The 24,625-nt window shown below is 35.2% G+C and overlaps 1 protein-coding gene across 2 annotated transcripts in view; it reads right to left on the reverse strand.

The window, feature by feature from the left end:
- Positions 1-24,625, reverse strand: part of GRID2 (glutamate ionotropic receptor delta type subunit 2) — a 1,554,957-nt gene that overhangs the window by 617,384 nt on the left and 912,948 nt on the right. For both annotated transcript variants that reach the window (XM_043871276.1, XM_043871274.1), the window contains exons 5-6: positions 8,329-8,382; positions 427-600 (exon numbers count right to left, since the gene is read on the reverse strand). In XM_043871276.1, coding sequence (XP_043727211.1) covers positions 427-600; positions 8,329-8,382 — 228 coding nt within the window. The remainder of the gene's footprint in view (positions 1-426; positions 601-8,328; positions 8,383-24,625) is intronic.

Raw genomic sequence — 24,625 nt, forward strand, 5'->3', positions numbered from 1 at the left:
TGCATTTTCGGATTTCTAAATATTTTTCTTGTGAAGTCCTTCTAACCAGAAATTAATCTTTAAAAAGGAATAAGCTTCAATATCCTTGTTATGCCAGAAAAGGCAAACAAATTTATTAGCTTAATAATTTGGAGTTTAGCATTAAGGAGTATCAATCACAAATTCTACCATGAGAAATTCTATTGATCTACTTGCTGAAAAGAGAATAACTTTTACTGATTATATTTTTATCAAATAGATATTTTGCTGTGATGAGATTTAGAACAATCAAAGACAGATTCTTAGCACTCTTCGCAGTAGACTTATGAAATTGCTGGACCAAAAATGGAAACATGTAGAATTCTGAATGCAATGCCACCAGAAAATGTCTCTCTACAACTGACCAAAAAAAATCCTTAAAGAAATATCTGGGTGCTTAGAATATACCTCCATATTCTGAGCAAATGGATCCTTTGGATCACACAATGTTGAAGATATTCGATGGTTGCCACGGAAACATCGCTGACTTATATTCTGGGGGACTGGAAATGTCTGTCGAATGATGGTTAACCTTCCAATCGACCTTCTTACTAGTTCCTGTACATCCACATCATTTATTTCCTATAAGATAAGAAATGGAAGAATTAGAAATATTATAAACACAAACTATTAATGAGTTGTTATCAGGAAATGCTAAGAGATTCTGTCACTATAATACGTTTGTTTAATGCTTAGCCCACATCCAAGTGAAAACAACACCACATGTTCATTAAAATAATCAACTCATTTGTAGTTGCTGTCTGTGCTTTAAATTATATGCATTTATGTGTATAATTAATGAATGCTTAAATAATTTCAAATGAAGTGATGGACTTAAATACTTTTTATTTATAATAAGTTTATAATATGTTGAATACTTCAGAAAACTGTGTGTTATCTAAACATTGGAAAAGGTCACAAAGTAAGCTGCTATTACACTTAATTATTCATTAATGGATTTCAAGATACTTTGACGACCTAGGAAGACAGTTGTAATGTAAGAGTAATAAATATTGCTATTAGCAATGAAAAGGGGGTTCTTAAATAAGACAGTAGAGAGAGAAAGAGGAGACATCATTTTTTAAGACTTTTCCCAATTATTTCTTAGAACTATTGGTGTTAACTCATGGACTTGTTTTGATAAGGAATAGATAAAATGCTCATTAACTGTTGAACTGATATATTAGTATATAATTGTGTTCTTAACATAAAGATAGAAAATTCTATTGATTAATACAAAATACACTCCAGTGATGTTTATCCAAATTACTACTAGTTTGCATATAAGCCTTTGAGAACTCAAAGAAAAGCATTTTCTTCTTCCTTTTCCCAGTCACCATCCAACTCTAGACTCAAACTTTAAGATTTGACTCAATTATGGATGTGAAAACAAAAAAATAAAATAATATTTTTAACATACATCTGTTCTAATTGAACACTATCCTAATTGGAATTAGATTAGATGTGATCCAAATAAATTTTAGTTTTAATGCAGCCTTTACTTAGGTAGTTTGTAATTCATGGTATCCATCTGAAATCTTTTAAACTGATGGAGTCTTTGTAATTAACATAGTATTGCTTTCAACAGATTCTTACAGCAACAGAAATAAAAGATTTGACATAGGATACATAGTGGACTGCAGTGAATATTTCTCAGGTTTGTTTCAAAGAATTATTACAGAATAATGAAAGAGAAAAAGATGATTTACAAGTATAAATTTTCTTAGTCATAGGACATACTAGCTTTAAAATCCATCCTTTATTTATGATCTTTATGAAATAAAGATTTTTCTGAAAATAAAATAACACCTGCCGTCAGCCATATCCAGTATAATATCCTGGATTTTCAGTCAATTAATGTACCATAAAGATGATTTTTCTCAGTTTAAAATGCTGTGTTTTTCCTCAGTGTGTATCATTTCACCGGTTACCAAAATTTCTGTCTGGCAAAAGCAGGTTAGTTTTTAATTCTCTGCCATCTACTCACAAAGTAAAATTAAACAATGTCTACAGTGTCTATCAATTTCATTTTCGGTCTGAACTTTAAACAAGAAATGTTTAAAATCAATTTTTATTGTTATTCAATGTTATTACATGCTTAAATTTTTTTCATATTATGCAGATAGGCATCTTGATTTTTAAAAAGCAGTGAAAAATTCTACCACTCTCTCATAATATTGACTAAGTGGTGTTATATATGTGGTCTTTTTTCTTTAGCAATATCACATTTATCAATATTTTGTCAAGTAGCACTATTTCTACATGCTCCACCATTGCTGAACTACAAATCAGCATATTAGAACAAAAACTTACATTTATTAAGATCCTACTATATTTTGGGAAAAATACTAAGTACTTAACACATTATTTCATTTCCTGCTAAAAACTACATTCTGATTCAGATGTTGTTAATTCTCATTTACAAATAAAGAAGTAGGGAGATTCCAAGTTCTTCATCAACACACCCTTTACTCATAAAAAGATTTTATCAATGTCATCAAAAGATACTCTCTGAAGTAATCATGTAAGGAATCCATTTTTCCTTACAGGAATTATTTAGATTAATATTCATGAGTGATAGGAATTAAAACAATAAAGATACATTATTCTAGAATTTAATAGCCTAATGATTCTATAAGGAATGGTACAGTCATCTATCAGGAGTCAAAGTCTTTGAGGACTATTTTTAAATCCACAAAAAAGGATGGTTACTTTTTACAAGTTCCAAAAGCTGAAGTTCACAGATGTCTAAATGACTAAACTATATCTGAGAAAATGTCAATTTGAATTGAATATATTTTGCCTATTATTATTTGAGGAAGGGGAAAAAAAAGTAATTTTCTGGTAGGAAAGAATCTGCCATTCTGAATGAAGTTAGCAGACAATCTGTCTCAAAAAATTCACTTGCAGTTTTAGTTTTGACACCTGATCTCAAAAATAGTTTGATAGTGATATGAAAACTTGATTAGGTAGCTATTTTATATTTACAGAACGTCTGCATTCCAGAAGATGCATTTCAAGAGTGGCAAATACAATGTCATGTAAACAGTGGAAGCCATGTGAATATTTAATCTAGTAAGAAATATTTTTAAAAGAAAAAGAAATTGGTAGGTAAACTGCTTTATTAAAATATGAAGCTGTTGCATAATCGATTGGAATCTACACTGTTCAAATGTGCAGACTTTTAAAAATGTTAAAATATCTGATTAAAAAAAAATCATATGAAGAACTAGTTTACCACACACTCAACTGAGTCCCCTGTACTACCTAAATATGCTACTCAGTTATATAGACATTTCCTGAGTTTGAAGGAATTTAAAGAAAGTAAACGGCAACCCACTCCAGTGTTCTTGCCTGGAGAATCCCAGGGATGGCAGAGCCTGGTGGGCTGCCGTCTATGGGGTCACAAAGAGTCAGACACAACTGAAATGACCTAACAGCAGCAGCACCAGCAGCAAAGAAAGTAAATTAAAAATTGTCTTTTTTGTATTATTTATTTTAGTGAGCATACTTATGAAATAAGAATATTGCAATGAAAAACAAACAAATATGCTTTAGTGTGCTTAATTTTTCTCAAGTGTTCTTCTTTAAGAGCAGAGCATTCAGCCTTTTATTCTCATAAAAATTATTTACATAGATGATCAAATATTATCAAGAGTCAAATCAATATTTTTGAGAAAAGATTCTTATTCACTTTACTGTGATAGTTTAACATAGGGTGAACTCTGAATGGAGTCAAAGCCAAGGAAGGGGAAAGCTAAAATATCTGGTAGGTCTATAACTCCACCAGAAACAGCCAATTTCCAGAACAAATCTTTTAGGAGAATTGGATCACTCCTGAATCCTTGTAGGATATCAGCTTTAAGCTTAAGTTAATAGAATTCCGGGGAAGGAAAGACTCTCAAAATCTATTAGATCGGATGCCAATCTATATTATATAAACTATTTCAGAATAGGATCCCTTCCTCCTTTCCTATTCTTTTATCTCTTAACATCTAATGAAGTTCTTGGCTTATAGTAGGTATTCATTAAATGTATGTCAAATAAAAAACTGAATGAATGGCAAGATTTCAGCAAACTATCTTCGAAAGATAGATCCCTGAAACTTTAAGTAGAGACACCGGGGTGCTTTAATAACTTTATCTATTATAAATAAAGCAGATTTTAGTAATCATATTAAACAGTGTGTTAGGTAGTGTAATTTGAAAAGATCATGCTTATTGTTGTATTGCTGGTATGTTTATGGTCTCCATACTTTAACAAAAAAGATCCTTTGATGCTTCCATAAAGTTTAACAGTAATGTTAAATTATTATACAAATATCATGAAACATGGAACAAAACCAACTGCAGACTATAAGGGTGGAAAGAGGAACAGAATGCCAACTTTCTGCTAGACAGATTAGTAGAGAGCAGTTCAATTAATCACCAAATTAGAAAAATGAAAAATATTCATTACACACTTTCAAATCTCAACAATAACAACAACAACTTCTTAACTGCAGAACTAAGCAGTGATTAGCAGAGAATACTGGCTTAAACTAAAAAACTAGTATTTAAATAAGAAGTCAGGACACCAAGGGTCAGGCTTAGTATCATCAGGGAATAGAAGACTACATATAGCATTACGCTTCTTGCTGCTCTAAACAGTGTGTATATATAAATATATATATACATTAAGGGGTATTGAAACACTAAGTGGTATTGACCTGCTCTGCCTAAAATTACATCTCTGCTCAAGGACTAATAAGGAGGGCTATGGGTAAAAAAGAGCTAAGGGTTTCAGTAATGGTAAAAGTGAAGTTACATTTATAACAATTTACAGTAGGAAACTAACATGTGAATAAGAAAAGAACAGGTTTTCTACACTGTGTTCTATACTTCTAATACGTATTTATGTATGTATATCTTCCTATCTGAATTTCTAACTTGTAAAACTTAAATAAAGTGCTAGGCCATCTGCTTCGGGACCCTGAAGGGATGACCATACTTATAAGGAAAGGCTGTTCTCTGCTGGATCACCTGATTGCAGGGAAAAGATAAATACCATTTCCAACTACTAGCATATGATTGATTACACCATATGAGCTAGCATAGCCTCTCATTATTATAGCACAGTTGGTGCAAATGAAACAAATATACTGTTTTCAAGCTTCAGCATCAATTTGTATCATGATGCACGATGCCAACTTTGATTTATAGTTTCTCTTTGAGAAACTGTTGGTACAATAAGATTAAGTAAATGTTTGCAACCCATTTTAAAATTAGCAACAAAATAGTAGCTACACAAACCAAACTAATCAGATTCACAATTTCCATGCTCAAACAAAATGGGCATTTGCAAGTTGTTGGACTTTGTTGTTGTTGTTGCTCCTTTTAGAGTTTATTATTTTCCTAGAAAACTTGAGGAATTCATGTTTCTTATTTTATGAAAATTAAGATAAATTTTGATTCATTCATTATAAACAGACCTATAAAAGAAAGAAAGGTAGTGAGACTCAAGTTTCCTGAGGCATATTTCAGAGAGAATGAGGTGGTTGGATGGAATCATGTAGAATTAAGAGGGCTGAGCACAGATACATACATGGATGATATTTCTTAGTGATGAAAGTACAGAAAATATGCTTGATCTCTGATTTTTTTTAACCTAGTTTAGGGAAAAAATATAATAACCAATGTAAACAGTGTGGGCTATGACCATGAGATTTTTCAAAGACTAAGTGGTAGTGACCTGCTCTGCCTAAAATTACACCTCTGCTCAAGAACTAGTAAGGAGGACTGTGAGTAAAAAAGAGATAAGGGTTTCAGTAATGGTAAAAGTGAAGCTATAGTTATAACAATTTACAGTGGGAAACTAACATGTGGATGAGAAAATCGAGGTTTTCTATACTGTGTTCTATACTTCTAATATTTTTTGAGTTATTAGTGAGTTAGATTGTTTTTTGTGTGAATTTTTTTTTGTAAAACAGGGACTCAAATTATGAAATAATTGTTGAAAGACATCATTTGCTCTAATATTTTATGAAATAAAACTTAAGGAGAAGTTTAACAGAATGAGTTACAATCTTTATGAAAGATATAGTAATATAAGCTATTGCTCTTTCCATGATAGTCATCATAAATGAAATACATACTACTCAAACTTCCTCTTTATAATATGAAAAAGCAATTTCTTCCATAGCACAAATTGACAAGCAAGCAGTAGACAGATGGTCATTGGTGTCATGGGAAGCTGTCTCTACCTGGGTTCACATTTTCAAGATGCAAGGATAACATTAGAAGTTAAGTTGAATATGGTGAAAAAGTTAATTCAGGGGTCCTTTCGGCAATCTTACCAAAGAATAGAAAGGAATGGGCATTTCCATTTATCAGTTATAAGTGTTAATTTGTTTGATTAATTCATGTCTCTAAAGAGGCAAGAAATCACTTTTCCCCCCTAGTCATCGATACTGACACAAACAAGTAAAACAGCTCCAGTTTGTTTCATATCAAAAAAGCTGTGTGGCCTATTCCCCATCAGGAGGTGGGTGTGAAACAAAAACAAGAAATTAGGAGGATTCTCTATTTCAAAAAATAGTAATCCAGAAAATATTAAGCTAAAGACAAAAAGTAAAAGAAAACTTACTGGTTCCTATAAGATTGAAATTTAGGAGCATAAATTTCAAAAATATAATCTATAAGGAAAATTATAAAAAAAAAAAAAAAAAGCAACAACAACCAAAACTTTAGACTGGCAAAGACTAAGTTTTAAATCCCATTATTACCACGTAATAGTTGTGTAATATTTGACAAACCATTCGATTTATTTGAATCTTAGATTCTTTGGGAACAAAAGAGATGAAAGTACCTAGAAAAGGTATTTCTAGGTGTGTGGTTGGTTTGTGGTCTCCCTTTTCCCTTAATCCATGCTGATGTTTAGTCATTCTAGATTGACTTAAAAACTATATTGAAAAGTAGATCTGACATACACACATTATCTGCGGGGATCTCTGAAGAACACGTCTTAATCTGACATAAGAAATACACTGACACATCATATAGACTCAAAGTCTGGCAGGCCAAAAACAGGTTTGTAAAACGTTTCCAGTGCCTTTAAACTGAACAAAAAAAGAACCATCAAGAGAGCTAAAATTCATCAATGGAGGGTGTTGTAGGAGAAACAATTTGAAACTAAGAATCATTTTTATTTCTCTGTACAAGGAAAGGCAAGACCATATTTCCTCAATACTTCATAACACTATTTATTATTCCACAAAATAATATGTGAGCAAGTGATCTGTGAACTTTTAATGTACTCTGATCATTATTGCAGCACCATTTACTGAGTGTCATTTGTCATGCACCATGTTAAGAACATTCAATAATATTTCACTTAATTTTCATTAAGAGCTGGTAAAGTAAATGTTGTTATACATATGGTACAAACTAACAAATAACTCCTGAGGCACAGGATATTTTATTATATATTGATAGTAACACAGCTATGAACCAATTTCAAAGTCAGGATTGAGCCTATCTTGCTGAATTCAAGACTAGAATTCTTGCCAAAAATGCTACTTTGCTCCTGAGATAAAATGTATTATTCTATAATTCAACATTAGTATCACTTGATAAACAACACATTATTTTTTCCATACGTAATAGATACACTGAATACTAGATCTTTATCTCATTATTTGTCCCTGAATGATCTACTCATTTTCCTTTCTAACTCTTGACTGGCAGGTGCTAATGGAACAACTTATCTCACAGGGCTCTCGTGTTGTAATACTGTATTTTTAATGTTATGCATTGTTTTTGCAAAAAAAAAAAAAGAAATCTTTCACGAGAAATTTGACAAGTTGGTGGATTTTAAAACAGTTGTGTTTCTTTATGAAAAGCAAAACAATCTGCTCTTATTTATTCATATTCATGTAAGGAACTATTTAATCCACTTGTAAGGGGGTGGGATATAAAAGTTCTAGAAACAACAGTAAAATATAAATGGAACACAGGCCCTCCACTGGGAGGAATTCACTTTGCTTACAAAGAAGAACTGTACTTTTTATAAAAATGATCTCTGATGTAGGCAGTGTGTGCCAATGGAAAAGGCTAAAAGATACTCAGTGGGGAAGACGGTCTCTATTTTATTCAAACAAAGCCCTTTATAATTTGCAAAAACTCCTTATTCTATTTTATTTAACAGCATCCTTTCAGTGAGCTGAAAGTTTACTCTGTGTTCTGTTTCCTGTTAGAAATTCAAGGCTGTGGCTGTGACTATACACATGAAAATAGGACTCAAGAGTTGACAGTAAGGTTCAGTTAGATTTACCTCATTTATAATGATCCAGTGACAGTCAAAAGCAACCAAATTAGTCTCCACAACCTGGAATAGAAAAGAAACCAGCTATCAGTCAGCATTAATTGTGAAAAACAAACCAAACTAAAGAGATATACTTGACAAATGACAAAAATACATCACATGTTGGAAAGGTCTTCTTTAGTCAATTGAAAACAGAAAACCATTACAGTAAAACATGGTAGAAGCATTTGTGTTCATCTTGTAAGTGCAGTGTAGACTCTCTAAGTTTGAAAATAAAGTTAATTAAAAGCCTAGAAAAACAAAACCTTCAAATGAAAAAAGACAAATAATACTGTTTTTGTGATTTAACTGAGTAGAATTTGTATTGAATTTCCTAGTCCAAATAAAGCTTTGATGACCTTGTATCATCTACCTAATAAATATCTAAGTACATATCCCTCTATAATCTGGCTTGAATTTAACATTCTTATCTGTTAGTTCCTTGTGCATATGTTTTGTCATTGTCTTGACAAAGTAAAATGTCCATGTTCTAAAAAGTTTTGGTTATGTGTATTGAGGAGATCCAACTGTAAAATTACCTGAATGAAAAGACTAAAAGTGATGGACATTATATTAGCACAAGTTATAGTTGGTTAATTTCAGTAGTTTTGCTAACAATATGAGCAGAAAGAAAACTTATGTAAAAGGAAAAGTAAACTATGTATAGGTAGCAATATTGATTGAATAGCTTTGAATAAATTGATTCTAAATTATCCTTGGCTTAGGCCAAAAATGCATTGCAAAACCCTATTGCAATCCATTTCCATTCTATCCAACTTCACTGTGAACATCCTAAGACATGTTCTTACGATCCATGCCATGGAACATATAGATAAATGTTAGATTAGATTGTTTTATAAGAGATTGCTGTGTCATTTTCAGCAGGATCACCAAAAGATCAGGTTTTAAATGAAGATGCTTTCTAATAACCAGCAAGGAATTGTTATAAAGTATGAATTACTTTTGGAGAAGAAAATGGCAATCCACTCCAGTATTCTTGCCTGGAGAATCCCATGGACAGAAAAGCCTGGCAGGCTACAGTCCATGGGGTTGCAGGGAGTCGGACACAACTGAGCAACTAACGCATACGCAACACATAAATTATTTCTGGGGGCTAGTCTTTGTCCTACTGAGAAATGCCTACTGAAAGATTCATTGAATCATGAGAAACACAATTGGAAATACATTTATGTGAGTCAATCCTTTCTCAAGTATATAATTATCTGCAGAATATTTTTAAAATTTTGGTATAAATTTTATACTATTTCCATATATATCATCACATAGATTCCTATGACCTTACTAAGATGCCTTGATAATATCTTATCATAGAAGCGAGGACATGTGATCTATTTTTAAGCTATACCATTATTATTGCTTTCAAAATACATACATGTTCAACTTTAGGTGAAATAATGCAGAAACTATGACCAATGGCAGTTTTCCATTTTAGCTTAAAAAGTCATTTTATACCAGTAATGGCATTCATTATTCTAATTTAATAATTACTTTATTTTAATCATCTTAGATAAACTATCACCAGTAATTTATTAGCAATAAAAAGTGTTATACAAAAAAAGTGTTGTAAAAAGATATACATCTATTTATATTAAGTGTATTTTATATATTATGTTGACTTCTATGTATGACCTACTATTATATCTATACTAGTGTGTAATATATGTATATATTCATATATCTCCAGAGAAATAAATTTTACAGTAGAGTTAAAAGAAAAGGTAAAAAGGAGAGATAATAATGTTGTTTATGTTTTTCCCAATCAAATGGAGCTAAGGTGAACACTCTTAGGAAAGACATATTTACGTAAAAAGAAATTCTCAGTTATTTTTGTAGATAACAAATATCAAACAACTATTATAAATACTAAATCAATATATCTATCGATAATTTAACTTTCTATTAATATTAATCACTTTCCATTTAATATATTTTAGCCTAAGTAATGTATCAAACTAACTGCATTACCAGCTTGAAGGACTGAATTAGTAATACATCTGGACAAAGGATTAAGAAGATTTGTAAGACATTCTAGAATATTTTAAGTCTTCATATTTATTTACACTTATATTAGGGGCTTTCCCAGTGGCTTAGTGGTTGAAGAGTCTGTCTGTAAGGCAGGAGACTTGCAGGAGACACAGGTTTGATCCCTGGGTCAGGAAGATCCCCTGGAGTAGGAAATGGCAACTGACTGCATTATATGTTTGCCTGGAAAATCCCATGGACAGAGGAACCTGGCTGGTCTTAGGATCATGATGCTGCAAAAAGAGTCGGACACAACTGAGCAACTAAACAACATACTGGAACTCTGAAGAGAGAAATTGTTTCTTTTTCTTATCTTCCTTACTTAAGTAGCACATTTCCTATTTCAGCAGTAAACATATTTGAAGCCAATGAAATGGATTAAACAATTTGATTGAAATATTTTTTCCCTTTTATTTTTCTAGTGGGAACCTATTTTATACCTAAATTCATCACTGTTATAGTTGTTTGGTTTCATTCTGTGGACTTGTATAAATGTTTAGCAAGCTATGTCAACCTAACTATACTATTTAATCCCAAATTTCAACTTTTGTTGATTGTTAAGAAATAATAAAGGTCCTAAAAATAATGTATACTGTATTACCATATAATAATAAGCACTGCCCAAAAGATCACGTGATGCTTGGGCTATCAAAAGACACTGGCAGTAAGAAAAGATTAACCAATGGTTTAACTAGTAGGTTTGGTTACAATATAACAGGAATAAAGGAAGCAGGGGTTTTTCTCAGTCATCTGTTTCTCTCCCCTCTTGTCCCATGCTTCTCGCTTATCACTTCATATGTATACATTAATAACATAGAGGGAGCCAGGTTCATATTCATATAGAGTTGCTTCCACACCAACATAGAGTAACACAGTTATAACAAATGAGACTATCCTACTTCCCAAGCAGCTTAGCTTACTTTAAGAAAATTGAACAAAAAAGGGGGAAAAAAATCAAGTCCTGTCAGAAAGACAAGCGATGAGTAAGGACAGACCATCTGTCACTGGCAGGAACTTTAGAACTTCTGAATCTTTGGAAAAGCCCGACAATTTATCACCATGTCTTCCATCATCCGTTCTCAAATCTTCAGATGTGCTAAATATAAGACAATCCGAAGCAAAGAAACTGCCGGAGCGTGTATCTCACTGGTAATAAATGTGGAACAGTTCCTATGAGCACAGAGGACAATTTAATTGACGCAACAATAACAGCAGCATGCTGTTTTTCACTCAACCCTTTAGCTTAACTTAATTAAGCTCACTCCCTGTGCAGGATATGCTACGTGATCCACATTTGTGCGAAGGGTTCCCATGCTCTGGGCATCTGCAGCAGCAAGTGTTTGCTTGCTCCTACTGCCCATTCCAAATTGTCAAGTGGAATTCTTGAGTGACAGTCTGCCTTGGGAAAGGCACTCGCAGTTATTTGGAGCAAGTGGCCAGAGAAACACTGAAAAGTAACTCCCATCCTGGCTCCTCATCTACTGCAAAACTATAGCTTATATCTGCACTTCTCAAACTGTATTCTGTGGGACACTATTTTCACTATAATTTGTAAGCCTTCTGTAGCCAAACCTGATTTAGAAATGCTGAGTTAAGCCATGTTAAAGAGATGCATTACTGCATTAATCCTCAAAGCTTTTAATAGGTTAATATCAATACTGAAATATAACTAACATAAAAGTCATATTAATGCGCAATATTGTTTCATACATTATTATTTTGAGCATATGGCTTCAGACTTAAGAGCATGAGCTCTGAAGTCAGAGAGTTTTCTCCATTATCTTATAGTGTGACTTTGAACATATGACCAGTTCTGGGGCCTCAGTTTCCTTCTTTGTTATTAGGGTTAATGACAGGACCCACAACTAAACTACCACCAGGAGAGTCATGACAAAGCTTAAATGCAATAATAGCACATATTAAACTCTCAGTGAATACCATCACCTCATATTTTAATAAATGTGCTTTACAGATCTCCAAGGTACTTGGAATTTAGCATATTCCAAAAGATTTTGATCATGGAAACCATTTTTCCCCACTACAAATCTCATGGTATTAGTACTTTTGGGGAGATGTGTAGACTGGAACCTATGTTAATTTAGTCACACATATCTAAGAGTTCTAAATTTGTACTGAAGCACCATGAGAAAATTCATAATTCCAAAAGCATGGCCTTATAATAATCCTAGATAGAGTTTTCCAACTAATAAAGGAAATTTTTTTCACCAAATAAAAACTTATACAAAAAGTTGAATCAACATATTTTATGTAAAACCCAAATGCATATGTAATAGTTCTAACAAAATAGTAATACTTGTTCTCCTTTTCATTTTATATTAAATCTTTTAAACTTTTTTATCTATTTCTAGTTAAAATAAGATAAAACCAAATCAAATAATTATTTCTTTTCCAATAAAATATAGAAAGGTATATACCAAGTATAAAATTTATAGTACATAATAGATTATTAGCAAGGAATTCATGGATTTACAGTACAAACTCAATATCCAACTGCCTGAGTGTCATATATGGGTCAATTGTACTATTAACACAATAGAGTTCTGCTATAAAACACAATACAATTAAATACTATAATTTTCTGAACTACAGAGTCATAATACAAAACTCCAGACTTCAGGTACACTAAATATGCACATGACTTTGCTTTGTTTTTGCTTTTAGCTTATTTGGTCTTCTTCTCACTAGAAGTGAGTTCAGTTCAGTTCAGTCCCTCAGTCATGTCAAATTCTTTGCAACCCCATGGACTTCACCACACCCGGTCTCCCTGTCCATTACCAACTCCCAGACTTTACTTAAACTCATGTCCATTGAGTCAGCAATGCCATACAACCACCTCATCTTCAGTCAGCCCCTTCTCCTGCCTTCAATCTTTCCCAGCATCAGGGTCTTTTCAAATGAGTCAGTTCTTCACATCAGGTGGCCAAAGTATTGGAGTTTCAGCTTTAGCATCAGTCTTTCCAATGAATATTCAGGACTGATTTCCTTTAGGATGGACTGGTTGGATCTCCTTGCAGTCCAAGGGACTCTCAGAGTCTTCTCCAACACCACAGTTCAAAGCATCAATTCTTGGGCACTCAGCTTTCTTTATAGCCCAACTCTCACTTCCATACATGACTATTGGAAAAAACACAGCTCTCTCTAGACAGACCTTTATTGCCAAATAATGTCTCTGCTTTTTAATAAGCTGTCTAGGTTAGTCATAACTTTTTTTCCAAGAAGCAAGCGGCTTTTAATTTCCTGGCTGCAGTCACCATCTGCAGTGATTTTGGAGCCTCCCAAAAGAGTCTGTCACTATTTCCACTGTTTCCCCATCTATTTGTCATGAAGTGATGGGACCAGATGCCATGATCTTAGTTTTCTGAATGTTGAGTTATAAGTCAACTTCTTCACTCTCCTCTTTCACTTTCATCAAGCAGCTCTTTAGTTCTCTGCTTTCTGCCATAAGGGTGGTGTCATCCTTATGACACCTATCTGATACGCTAGCAAAGGAATGCTCAAAATTCTCCAGGTCAGTCTTCAACAGTATGCGAACCACTGGATTTAGAAAAGGCAGAGGAACCGGAGATCAAATTGCCGTGGTCTTAGTTTTCTGAGGTTACATTTTCTAAGGTTAGTTTTTCTAAGGTTTTCTTAGTTTTCCTAAGGTTTTCCTAAGTTTTTTCTTAGTTTTTCTAAGGTTAAGAAAACTAAGTTTTCTTAATTTTCTTAGCATATCTGAGGTTATTGATATTTCTCCCAGAAATCTTGATTTCAGCTTGTGCTTCAACCAGTCCAGCATTTCTCATGATGAACTTTGAATATACGTTAAATAAGCAAGGTGACATATACATACTCTGGACGTATTCCTTTCCCATGGAACCAGTCTGTTGTTCTGTGTTCAGTTCTAACTGTTGCTTCTTGACCTGCATACAGATTTCTCAGGAGGCAGGCCAGGTGGTCTGGTATTCCCATCTCTTTAAGAATTTTCCACAGTTTGTTGTGATCCACGCAGTCAAAGGTTTTGGCATAGTCAATAAAGCAGAAGTAGATGTTTTTCTGGAACTCTTACTTTTCAATGATCCAGCAGATGTTGGCGATTTGATCTCTGGTTCCTCTGTCTTTTCTAAATCCAGCAGTTCACATACTGTTGAAGATTGGTGGGAGAATTTTGAGCATTCCTTTGCTAGCATATGAGAAGAGTGCAATTCTGTGGTAGTTTGATCATTCTTTGGCATTGCCTTTCTTTGGGGTTGGGATGAAAACTGACCTTTTATAGTCCTGTGGCCAGTGCTAAGTTTTCCAAGTTTGCTGGCATAGTGAGTGCAGCACTTTCACAGCATCATCTTTCAGGATTTGAAACAGCTCAACTGGAATTCCATCATCTCTACTAGTTTTGTTCATAGTGATGCTTCCTAACATTCACTTGACTTCACATTCCAGGATGTCTGGCTCTAGGTGAGTGTTCACACCATCATGATTATCTGGGTCATGAAGATCTTTTTTGTATAGCTCTTCGGTGTATTCTTGCCACTTCTTCTTAATATCTTCTGCTTCTGTTAGGTCCATACCATTTCTGTCCTTTATTGTGCCCATCTTTGCATGAAATATTCCCTTGGTATCTCTAATTTTCTTGAAGAGATCTCTAGTCTTTCCCATTCTATTGTTTTCCTCTATTTCTTGCATTGATCACTCAGGAAGATTTTCTTATCTCTCCTTGCTATTCTTTGGAACTCTGCATTCAAATGTGTATATCTTTCCTTTTCTTCTTTGCCTTTCGTTTCTCTTCACTTCATAGCTGTTTGTAAGTCCTCATCAGTCAACCATTTGATCATTGTTTCCCGTACAATGTCACAAACCTCTGTCCATAGTTGTTCAGGCACTCTGTCTATCACTTCTAATTCCATGAATCTATTTGTCACTTTCACTGTATAATCATAAGGAATTTGATTTAGTTAATACCTAAATGGTCTACTGGTTTTCCCTACTTTCTTCAATTTAAGTCTGAATTTGGCAATAAGGAGTTCACGATCTGAGACACAGTCAGTTTCTAGTCTTGTTTTTGCTGACTGTATAGAGCTTTTCCATCTTTGGCTGCAAAGAATATAATCAATTTGATTTCGGTATTGACCATCTAGTGATGTCCATGTGTAGAGTTTAAGTGTGGAGTTTATGTAGAAGGATGAACTCCCCAGGTCGTTAGGTGCCCGGTATGCTACTGGAGATCAGTGGAGAAATACTCCAGAAAGAATGAAGAGACAGAGCCAAAGCAAAAACACCACCCAGTCGTGGATGTGACTGGTGATGGAAGTAAAGTCCAATGGTGTATAAAGCAATACTGCATAGGAGCCTAGAATGTTAAGTCCATCAATTAAGACAAATTGGAAGTGGTCAAACAGGAGATGGCAAGAGTGAACATCGGCATTTTAGGAATCAGCAAACTAAAATGCACTGGGATGGGTGAATTTAACTCAGATGACCATTATATCAACTACTGTGGGCAAGAATCCCTTAGAAGAAATGGAGTAGCCATCATAGTCAACAGAAGAGTCCAAAATGCAGTTCTTGGATGCAATCTCAAAAATGACAGAATGATCTCTGTTTGTTTCCAAGGCAAACCATTCAATATCACCATAATCCAAGTCTATGCCCTGACCAATAATGCTGAAGAAGCTGAAGTTGAATGGTTTTATGAATACCTACAAGACCTTCTAGAACACCCCAAAAAGATGTCTATTTCATTATAGGGGTCTGGAATGCAAAAGTAGGAAGTCAAGAAATACCTGGAGTAATGGGCAAATTTGGCCTTGGAGTACAAAATGAAGCAGGGCAAAGGCTAACAGAGTTTTGCCAAGAAAATGCACTGGTCATAGCAAACACCCTCTTCCAACAACACAAGAAACGACTCTATACATGGACATCACCAGATGGTCAATACCGAAATCAGAAGAACTGAAGCCACTATGTAAAAAGACACTGGGGTATCATTCTGTGGATTCCATTTGTAAATCCCAAGTAAGTCCAGCAGATGGCATTAGTAATCTCTTGCACTGATAGTGGGCAGCAAGAGAATATTCTGAAAAGACTGCCTTGTTTGCATTTCCCCTGGAGCTCAGCATGGATCCCCAACTCTCTTGTGTTCTTATCCAAGCAGCCACTATCTGCCATCCCACTCTATGCCTTTTGCTTTAGAATCTCTGCTCTGATCTTCCAGCTGGAAGACCACAAATACACTGTCATCCAAATCCTCTTGTCATTACTGCCAAAGTTATTTCATAAACGGATATGCTAGAATTATTGTTACTGCTGTGCAGTTGGGTCTTCCCACATCCCCTGGGAGATGGAAATATGCCACCACTGAGATTTGGCCAACATTATGCTACCTGCTGTGCTTCTTAATGTGGAAAGATGGGTGCTAAAGAAAGAAACTAGGGAATCTGTGTTCCTCATATGGCACTGACCACTTTCCTGTGTCCTATATTACTAGCAGTGAGTAAAAGTGAATTCATGATTTTAACACCTTGCCTGATGAGGAGATAAATAAATAGCTGACAATTATTTCCAGTGAAGGGGACCACCATGCTACTGGTTTTGTTTCTGCTTGCATTGGTGTTTTTTTCAGATGTCAGCCATAGTGATAAAACACACATCATTCCAAAACAACTAGGAAAAGCAAGTGTTTGCTGAAAAATCACTCATCCTTTGCCTTGTCCCTTTTTTTTAAAAATCATATTCTAATATGTTAACTTTTAGCACAAGAAATGAATTACATTAAAAATATTTATTTTATTTTATTTATTTTTAAAAGTTAAATGACCCTTGGCAGAGTATATTAATTCTTAAGTATAACTGGCTAAAAAAAATAAATATAAGTTTTTACCTGGATTTTGATCAGAAGCTTAAAATGATGATGTGGGCACACATTTGCACTTAATTGCTGAGCTTTATGAAATAAGGCTTTCTTGGTATCTTGAAGCAAATAAAGAAAAAAAAAATCTTACAGAGAAATCTACTGATCACATCAAAAGGCAACATACAGGCCCTTCACAACTGTGAACTTTCATGCCTTTGCTCTATTCCTTTTGATCTCTTCTCTATCCTCTCTTCCTGACAAAGCATTTCTCAAAATTCAAAGACTGACACAAATGTCAAACCCTTTCCCGCTCCTACCTCCCTAACCTCAGGCAGTATCGTTGCCCCCCCTGCACTCTCTAACCTGCCCTTCCTCCAGCCTTAATTAAGCAGTGTGTGGTTACATAACCGGCTGTGAGGGCAGCTTGTGTGTTAGCCCCTCCTCACACCCCGTGCTTCCGCTCAGCTGCCTTTCTTGCTGGTCCTTGGCAGAGCCAATCTTTGCCCTTGCTTGGCCTCCTGGGTTGTTCTTTCACTGAAGACTTGCCCGTGGTCGCTCCTTCCCTTCATCTAGCTTTCTGTCTTAATGTCAGTCCAGCAGGCATGCCTTCCATGATAACCGCCCCCATGCACGATCCCCCATAAGACACACACACACACACTCACACACACACACTTATTTCCTGTCTCTTTCTGTGCATCAAAATATAAGCTTCCAAGAAGAGAGAATTTCATTTTCATCACCGGTCTGTACCTTTAGAATAATCACTGACAGATCATAGGGTTTCAAGAAAACTTTTGCCAGGCACAAGCCAGATTTTCACGACATACTGTTTGTGAATAAAAGAACATTATATAGCCTTAACTCATGTGTGTACATCTGTGGGTCCCTACTTGACCCAGGACTAAACCATTTGATAAACTTGTAATGAAAGGAAGTCATTAGATGAAAATTGAGTTTCAGAAAATTAAATAATCAGAAACTGACTCAATTCATATTTTATCTACTGCAGAGACCTTTGCTATTTTCATGGCAATGAAGTATAGGGATACCATATTTCAAATGTCAAAAGTCAAATACCTCAGAATTTGGAGACTATGTGGTATTAGAAAAAGAACACAAAATTTAAATAATTAGGTATGAGTTGAAATGCTTGGTCTTTTTACTGACAGTCAGACATGTTACTTATCCTGAGTCTCAGTTTCCTGATTATCTGAAATACAGTATTTTTACAGGTGTATAGTGAGGATTAAATAGGTTAGTGTAATGTTTATTGAATGCCATTTATAGCATATCAATAATAATAATAATAATAAAAGCTAACACTCGAGTGCTTACTATTTGCCAGGTACTTAGTGATTTTATAATTTAGGCAATGCTCACAATATCCTTATGATCTGAGCATTACAATTATGTCCATCTTACATATGAAGAAATTGAAGTAAATCAACCAAATCATAAAGCCAGGGGTGGAAGCCAGAGTCAGTAACTAGTAAATATCCTTTTGATGTAATATTTTCATAGCCTTCTTTCTCCAGGTTTCAGAAACTAATGCTTTCGTCAAAGTTAAGTTAAACAGAATATTTCAGAATGCTGTATGGTATACACTGGAGTTTTATAGATTTGAACTCTGTTGAACTTATTATTGAATCTAATAGTCACTTTTGAGAAAGAGAGAGTGGTCCATAGTAGAACTTGAGAAATGCAGATGATTACACAACTCTACACCATGGTGATTTGTCTTAAAGTGGTATACGAAAATTTGCTTTTCTTTTATTGTGTCTTACTTCCCATATTCCATATTCTCTTCAGAATGTGAGCAACTTGCTATACTGATTAACTGATAATATGTGTGTATGTGTGTGTGTGTATGTATTTGTGCATGTACTCAGTTGTGTCTGCCTCTTTGTGACCCCATGGACTGTAGCCCGCCAGGCTCCTCTGCCCATGGGATTTTCCAGGCAAGAATATTGGAGTGGGTTGCAATTTCCTACTCCAGGGATATACCTGTATATGTGTGTGTGTGTGTGTATGTGTGTGTACATAGTCTGATTGTTTTTCATCACAGGCCAAAGTGACAAGAACTTCTAGAAGAGAAAATGGACAATGATTCTTGGGTATTGTGGCAATAAGGTGTTAGAGTCTCGTTTCTGCAGTTTATTAGCTTTTTATTGCTCTTGCATAACTTGGTCATATTCTGGGTTTTCAGTAGCACATCATTGATGAAAGCCACTATGGAAGCTGACTGTTACTTCTTAAAAGATATCCTTAGTTTGGTATTTCTGCTATCTCTGGGCTCTTTCAGTATTTCACAGGGACTCTGATTTCTAGTTGCATGGCTTCAGTCACCATCTGCAGTGATTTTGGAGCCCCCCAAAATAAAGTCTTTCACTGCCATGAAATTAAAAGATGCTTACTCCTTGGAAGAAAAGCTATGACCAATCTAGACAGCATATTAAAAAGCAGAAATGTTACTTTGCTGTCAAAGGTCCATCTAGTCACGGCTATGGTTTACCAGTAGTAATGTATGGATGCGAGAGTTGGACTATAAAGAAAGCTGAGTGCCGAAGAATTGATGCTTTTGAACTGTGTGTTGGAGAAGACTCTTGAGAGTCCCTTGGACTGCAAGGAGATCCAACCAGTCCATCCTGAAGGAAATCAGTCCTGAATATTCATTGGAAGGACTGAGGCTGAAGCTGAAACTCCAATACTTTGGCCACCTGATGTGAAGAACTGACTCATTGGAAAAGACGCTGATGCTGGGAAGGGTTGAAGGCAGGAGGAGAAGGGGACAACAGAGGGTGAGATGGTTGGATGACATCACTAACTCGATGGACATGAGTTTGAGCAAGTTCTGGGAGTTGGTGATGGACAGGGAAGCCTAGCATGCTGCAGTCCATGGGGTCACAAAGAGTTGGACACGACTGAGCGACTGAACTGAATGAACTGCTTTCTAAAATAGTATAATGGTATAAAATGCTGATGATTCTAGAATCAAAAGACTTTAACGGAGGAAAAATATTCAAAAAGGTCTTATTCATTTTGACACACAAAGTATCCATAAGAAAAAAGAAAGAAATGAAAAATGTAAACTTCCGAGGCCATATTCCTAAAGTGACTGTGTTGTTCATATTCAAGATATTCAAGCTCATTGAAGGTATGATCCTTGAACTTTTTAGAGAATCAAAACAATGCCTTCAAGCTTTCTGGTGTTTCTAAGTTTTTTCATAGTTTTTGCCATTAAAAGCATACCTTGTATCTTAGTGTAAAAAAATGTTTTCAACGGTATTGGACTTGACAGCATGGACATTTCCAGAATTCCAAGCAATTGACTCTTCCGTCTGTGCTGTTTCACTATCGTGAAATATAAACCATTTTCTTCTTCCCACTGACAAATCACCTTATGGTGTTAGAACTGTGTTTAGTAACAACATGTCAGTTGAAACTGAGGCACCGACTGCTAACTGCTCAAACAAAATGTCATTTGTAGAAGAGAATTACAGAGTCTGACGAAGAAACACGGGCTATGATCACAGATAAAAGAATATTCAAAATCATCTTATACATTGCAAAATTTTCATTAAATGTCTTGAGAAATTTTTTTAAAGTTTTTTTCTTTTAAAACTGTTTACACATATGCTTATTTGTCACTGTTTATACTGCACAATTTCTATTAAATAACTAGTGTTACCCTGAATGGTGTTTACATGCCTTAGAACACACTGCTCTACCATTCCTAGAAATGAATTACCCAACTGTTTGGCTTAGTGTCACTGCAAAAATATGACTTCCAACCTTTACTGGACACTTGATTCCAACTAGTAATTCTTCTGTGTATCCGTATTGTTAGTTCTGCTCTTCCCCATTTCCCACGGCAGTCACATTCAACCTTCAACCAATTCCCCTAGCCCATTTCCTAACAACTTTACAACTATTTCCTATTCAAAGCAATAGTGAATAAAGATCAATGCATAGACATGGTTTCAAAGCCCTTGCATTTCTGCACCTTTAAAATCCAAAACAAATCAAGCAGAGTTCTTATTTGAATAATACTAGCTGACATTTTGGGGCCTCCCAGGTGGCTCAATGGTAAAGAGTCTGCAATGCAGGACTTGGGTTCGATCCCTGGGTTGAAAAAATTCCCTGGAGAAGGGAATGGCAACCTACTCCAGTACTCTTGCCTGGAGAATTCCATGGACAGAGGAGGCTGGCGGGCTACAGTCCATAGGGACACACAGAGTTGGAAACAACTGAAGCTATTAAGCAGCAGCAGCTAACATTTTGGAGTTTATATTACCCATGAGAAGCAATGACAATGATTTTAGTGTCTTTCATCACAACTCTTAGAAGGTAGTTACAAGTAGTTACTATTATTTTCTCTCTTTTACAAATGAATGTACACCCTCTTAACTTCATTTCTCCCCTCTCTTCACAGTAAAACAGGCATTCCTTTTCCTAAAAAAGGCCTAATCATTCCAATAGAACTTTGGGTCTATTCTTCTTTCCTCCTTAGGGAATTTATAGCATCAGTTACCTACACATTCTTGTGCTTTCCATATCTCTCCATTTATCACCTGTCAGATGCCAGACTTCCTTCCATCTAGCAGATGAATTTTCAACCAACTCGCATACACAGTCTTCTTAAATATGGCCTAGGATTGTTTTCTCTCTCTCTTTTTTTACACCTCTCATTTATATCTCATTCTGCTTTCTGTCCACAAACACATTCCCAAAGCTTTTTCTAAGTGTCTTTCAGCATTTCCCTCCACCATGATTATCATCATCAACTCTAAGAAGTCTTGCATGATCACTACACCTACTCCCCCACAAATTCTTCTTATACATGTAGAAATTTATCACTGTCACTGAGCATATCTAATTTTATCTTTTTATTTGTCTACTCTTCTACTACAATTAAAATCTTCTTGAGGCAGAATGATGTTTTATCTAGTTGTATATTCCCAGCCACTAGCCTGAACTGTCTTATAATAGATATTAAATGATTATTATGAACTGGGTGACAATTACCACATTTAGAGGCTTTCTTCTGCCCATTGGCCCTCAGCCTATGTGAGTTGCCCATAACTGCAGGCGAAAACAATTTCCAGCATACTGTCAAGACCCATCTCAAGAGTTTGTGTCTTATCTTCTCTACCTGAGGACCTTCTCCACCTTATTTGGCTATACACAATCATAACCTAGATGTGGGGATATGTTGGCATCACTTCAGGTCAACCTTCAACCGACAGCAATGGGAGAAATTAGATAAAGTCTTCTGTCACCCCTCTCTTCAATAGGCTGATCCTGAGATATATTCCACACACAGTTTCCAAGATGATTCACTGTAGGATTGAACCCCATGTGCCCACATTTGTAATCCATTTTTGGAGCACGTTCTTTTCCATTTTCAGTTTTTTTATTGAAGTACTTGATTTACAATGTTGCATCAATCTCTGCTATGCAGCAAAGTGAATCAGTTATACACATGTATACATTTTTAAAAATATTCTGTTTATCACAGAATAGTGAATAGTTTCTTGGGCTATATATTAAGACGTTGTTGTTTATCCACTCTAAATGTAATAGTTTGCATCTAACGAGCCCAAACTCCCAGCGCACCATATTCCCTCCCCCGCTCACCCCCGGCAACCACAAGTCTGCTTTCTATGTCTGTGAGTCTGTTTCTGTTTTGTACTCAGGTTTATTTGTGCCCTATTTTAGATTCTATATATATGTACACCATATGTTATTTGTCTTTTTCTGATTTACTTCAGTTAATATGATAATCTCTAGTTGTACACATGTTGCTACAAATGGCCTTATTTCATTCTTTTTTAGGGCTAAGTAGCATTCCATTGTATATCTGTACCAGACGTTCTTTATTCATTCATCTGTCAATCAACATTTAGGTTGTTTCTGTTTTGGCTAGTGAAGAGTGCTGCTGTGAATACAGGGGTGAATATAGGGGTGAAATACAGGTTTGTCTAGGTATATTCCCAGGAGTGGGATTGCTGAATCATATGGTGATTTTAGTTTTCTGAGGAACCTCCATACTGTTTTCCATGGTGGCTGTACCAACTTGTATTCCCACCAACAGGCATTTTTGCAACACATTCTTGACTGGCTTTTCTCTTTACTCTCTCATGCTCATCATTTCCTCACTTGTGCTTTTTGGAACCATTTTCTTAATAAACCATCTGCACCCAAGTCCTTGTCTCATGATACGTACCAGTAACTCCAACTAAGTCAGCCTTCCTACACGAAATACACAATTTGCTACACATGAATAGGGAATATTTCCTCTAGTTAAAATGAGTTCTCAAGAAGTAAAAAAAAAGTTCTTGAGAAATTAAAATTATACACAATCTGTCCATAGGGGTTGTCTTTCTAAAATAGACTGTTGAGACACTCGTAATTCTGAAAAGCTTTGATGTCACTGTGTAGACTGTATTTGAAGTTTCTTTACCTTGGTGATTCTCACCTTAGCATACACTAGAATTACCTGCAGGGCTTTTCAAACACAATTTGCTGGACCCACCCATGTAGTCTCTGATTTTCAAGATCTGTCAAGGAGTCTGAGAATTTGCATTTCTATGAAGTTTCGAGTTGCTGCCTATGCTGCAGGTTTAGTGAGTCATTTTGAAATCCACTGCTTTATAAAAAGCCCTGGTTAGGGACAGAGTGTTAGGGACTTGGCATGGATTCTATGCCCATTCAATCAATTTAACAAACTGTTTCACCCTTTTTGAGCACCTGAAATATACTAGCCACAGTGCTGGGACTGGAGTTGTTCCACTGAGCAAGATAGGCTTGGTGTTTGTTCTAAGTGAGCTTTCAGCCTAGCTCCACAGGATGCTTATGAAGAAGATGAAAAACAAAAACATAATAAATACTCTCTGCTGCCGTCCATGGTCCATGTAATAGTCTAGCAGATATAACTAAAGCTGTACAACTTTGCATAGCAGAAAAGAAAAAAGAATACAGTCATAGTAAGCCTACTGATTGAAAATGGCTTATTATTTGAAGCAAACTTCTGTACACATATTAAAATATTGCTCTTCATACTCCGTTTATTGTGGCACAAATCATACCCTTACACAAAGTATTCTGATCGCACAATTTTCCATTTGAAGTGATGGCTTATTATTTAAAACAATTAAATATGGGAGAGTGGTAAACATAAATATTATTTTTATTTTATTACCATGCTTTTTTAAGCATCCCCAAGTGATAAGGCAGGCTTGAGTACAGGCTACCAATTATATCTTGAAATATATCATTAAATTTGTCTGTTTTTTATTTCTTATATGGCATCTCAGGTTCATCAGTATGATGAACTTCCTGATTCATCAGTACGATGAATTTCCTAAGTTG

Source organism: Cervus elaphus, chromosome 17 (assembly GCF_910594005.1).
Source record: "Cervus elaphus chromosome 17, mCerEla1.1, whole genome shotgun sequence".
NCBI classification, from domain to species: domain Eukaryota; kingdom Metazoa; phylum Chordata; class Mammalia; order Artiodactyla; family Cervidae; genus Cervus; species Cervus elaphus.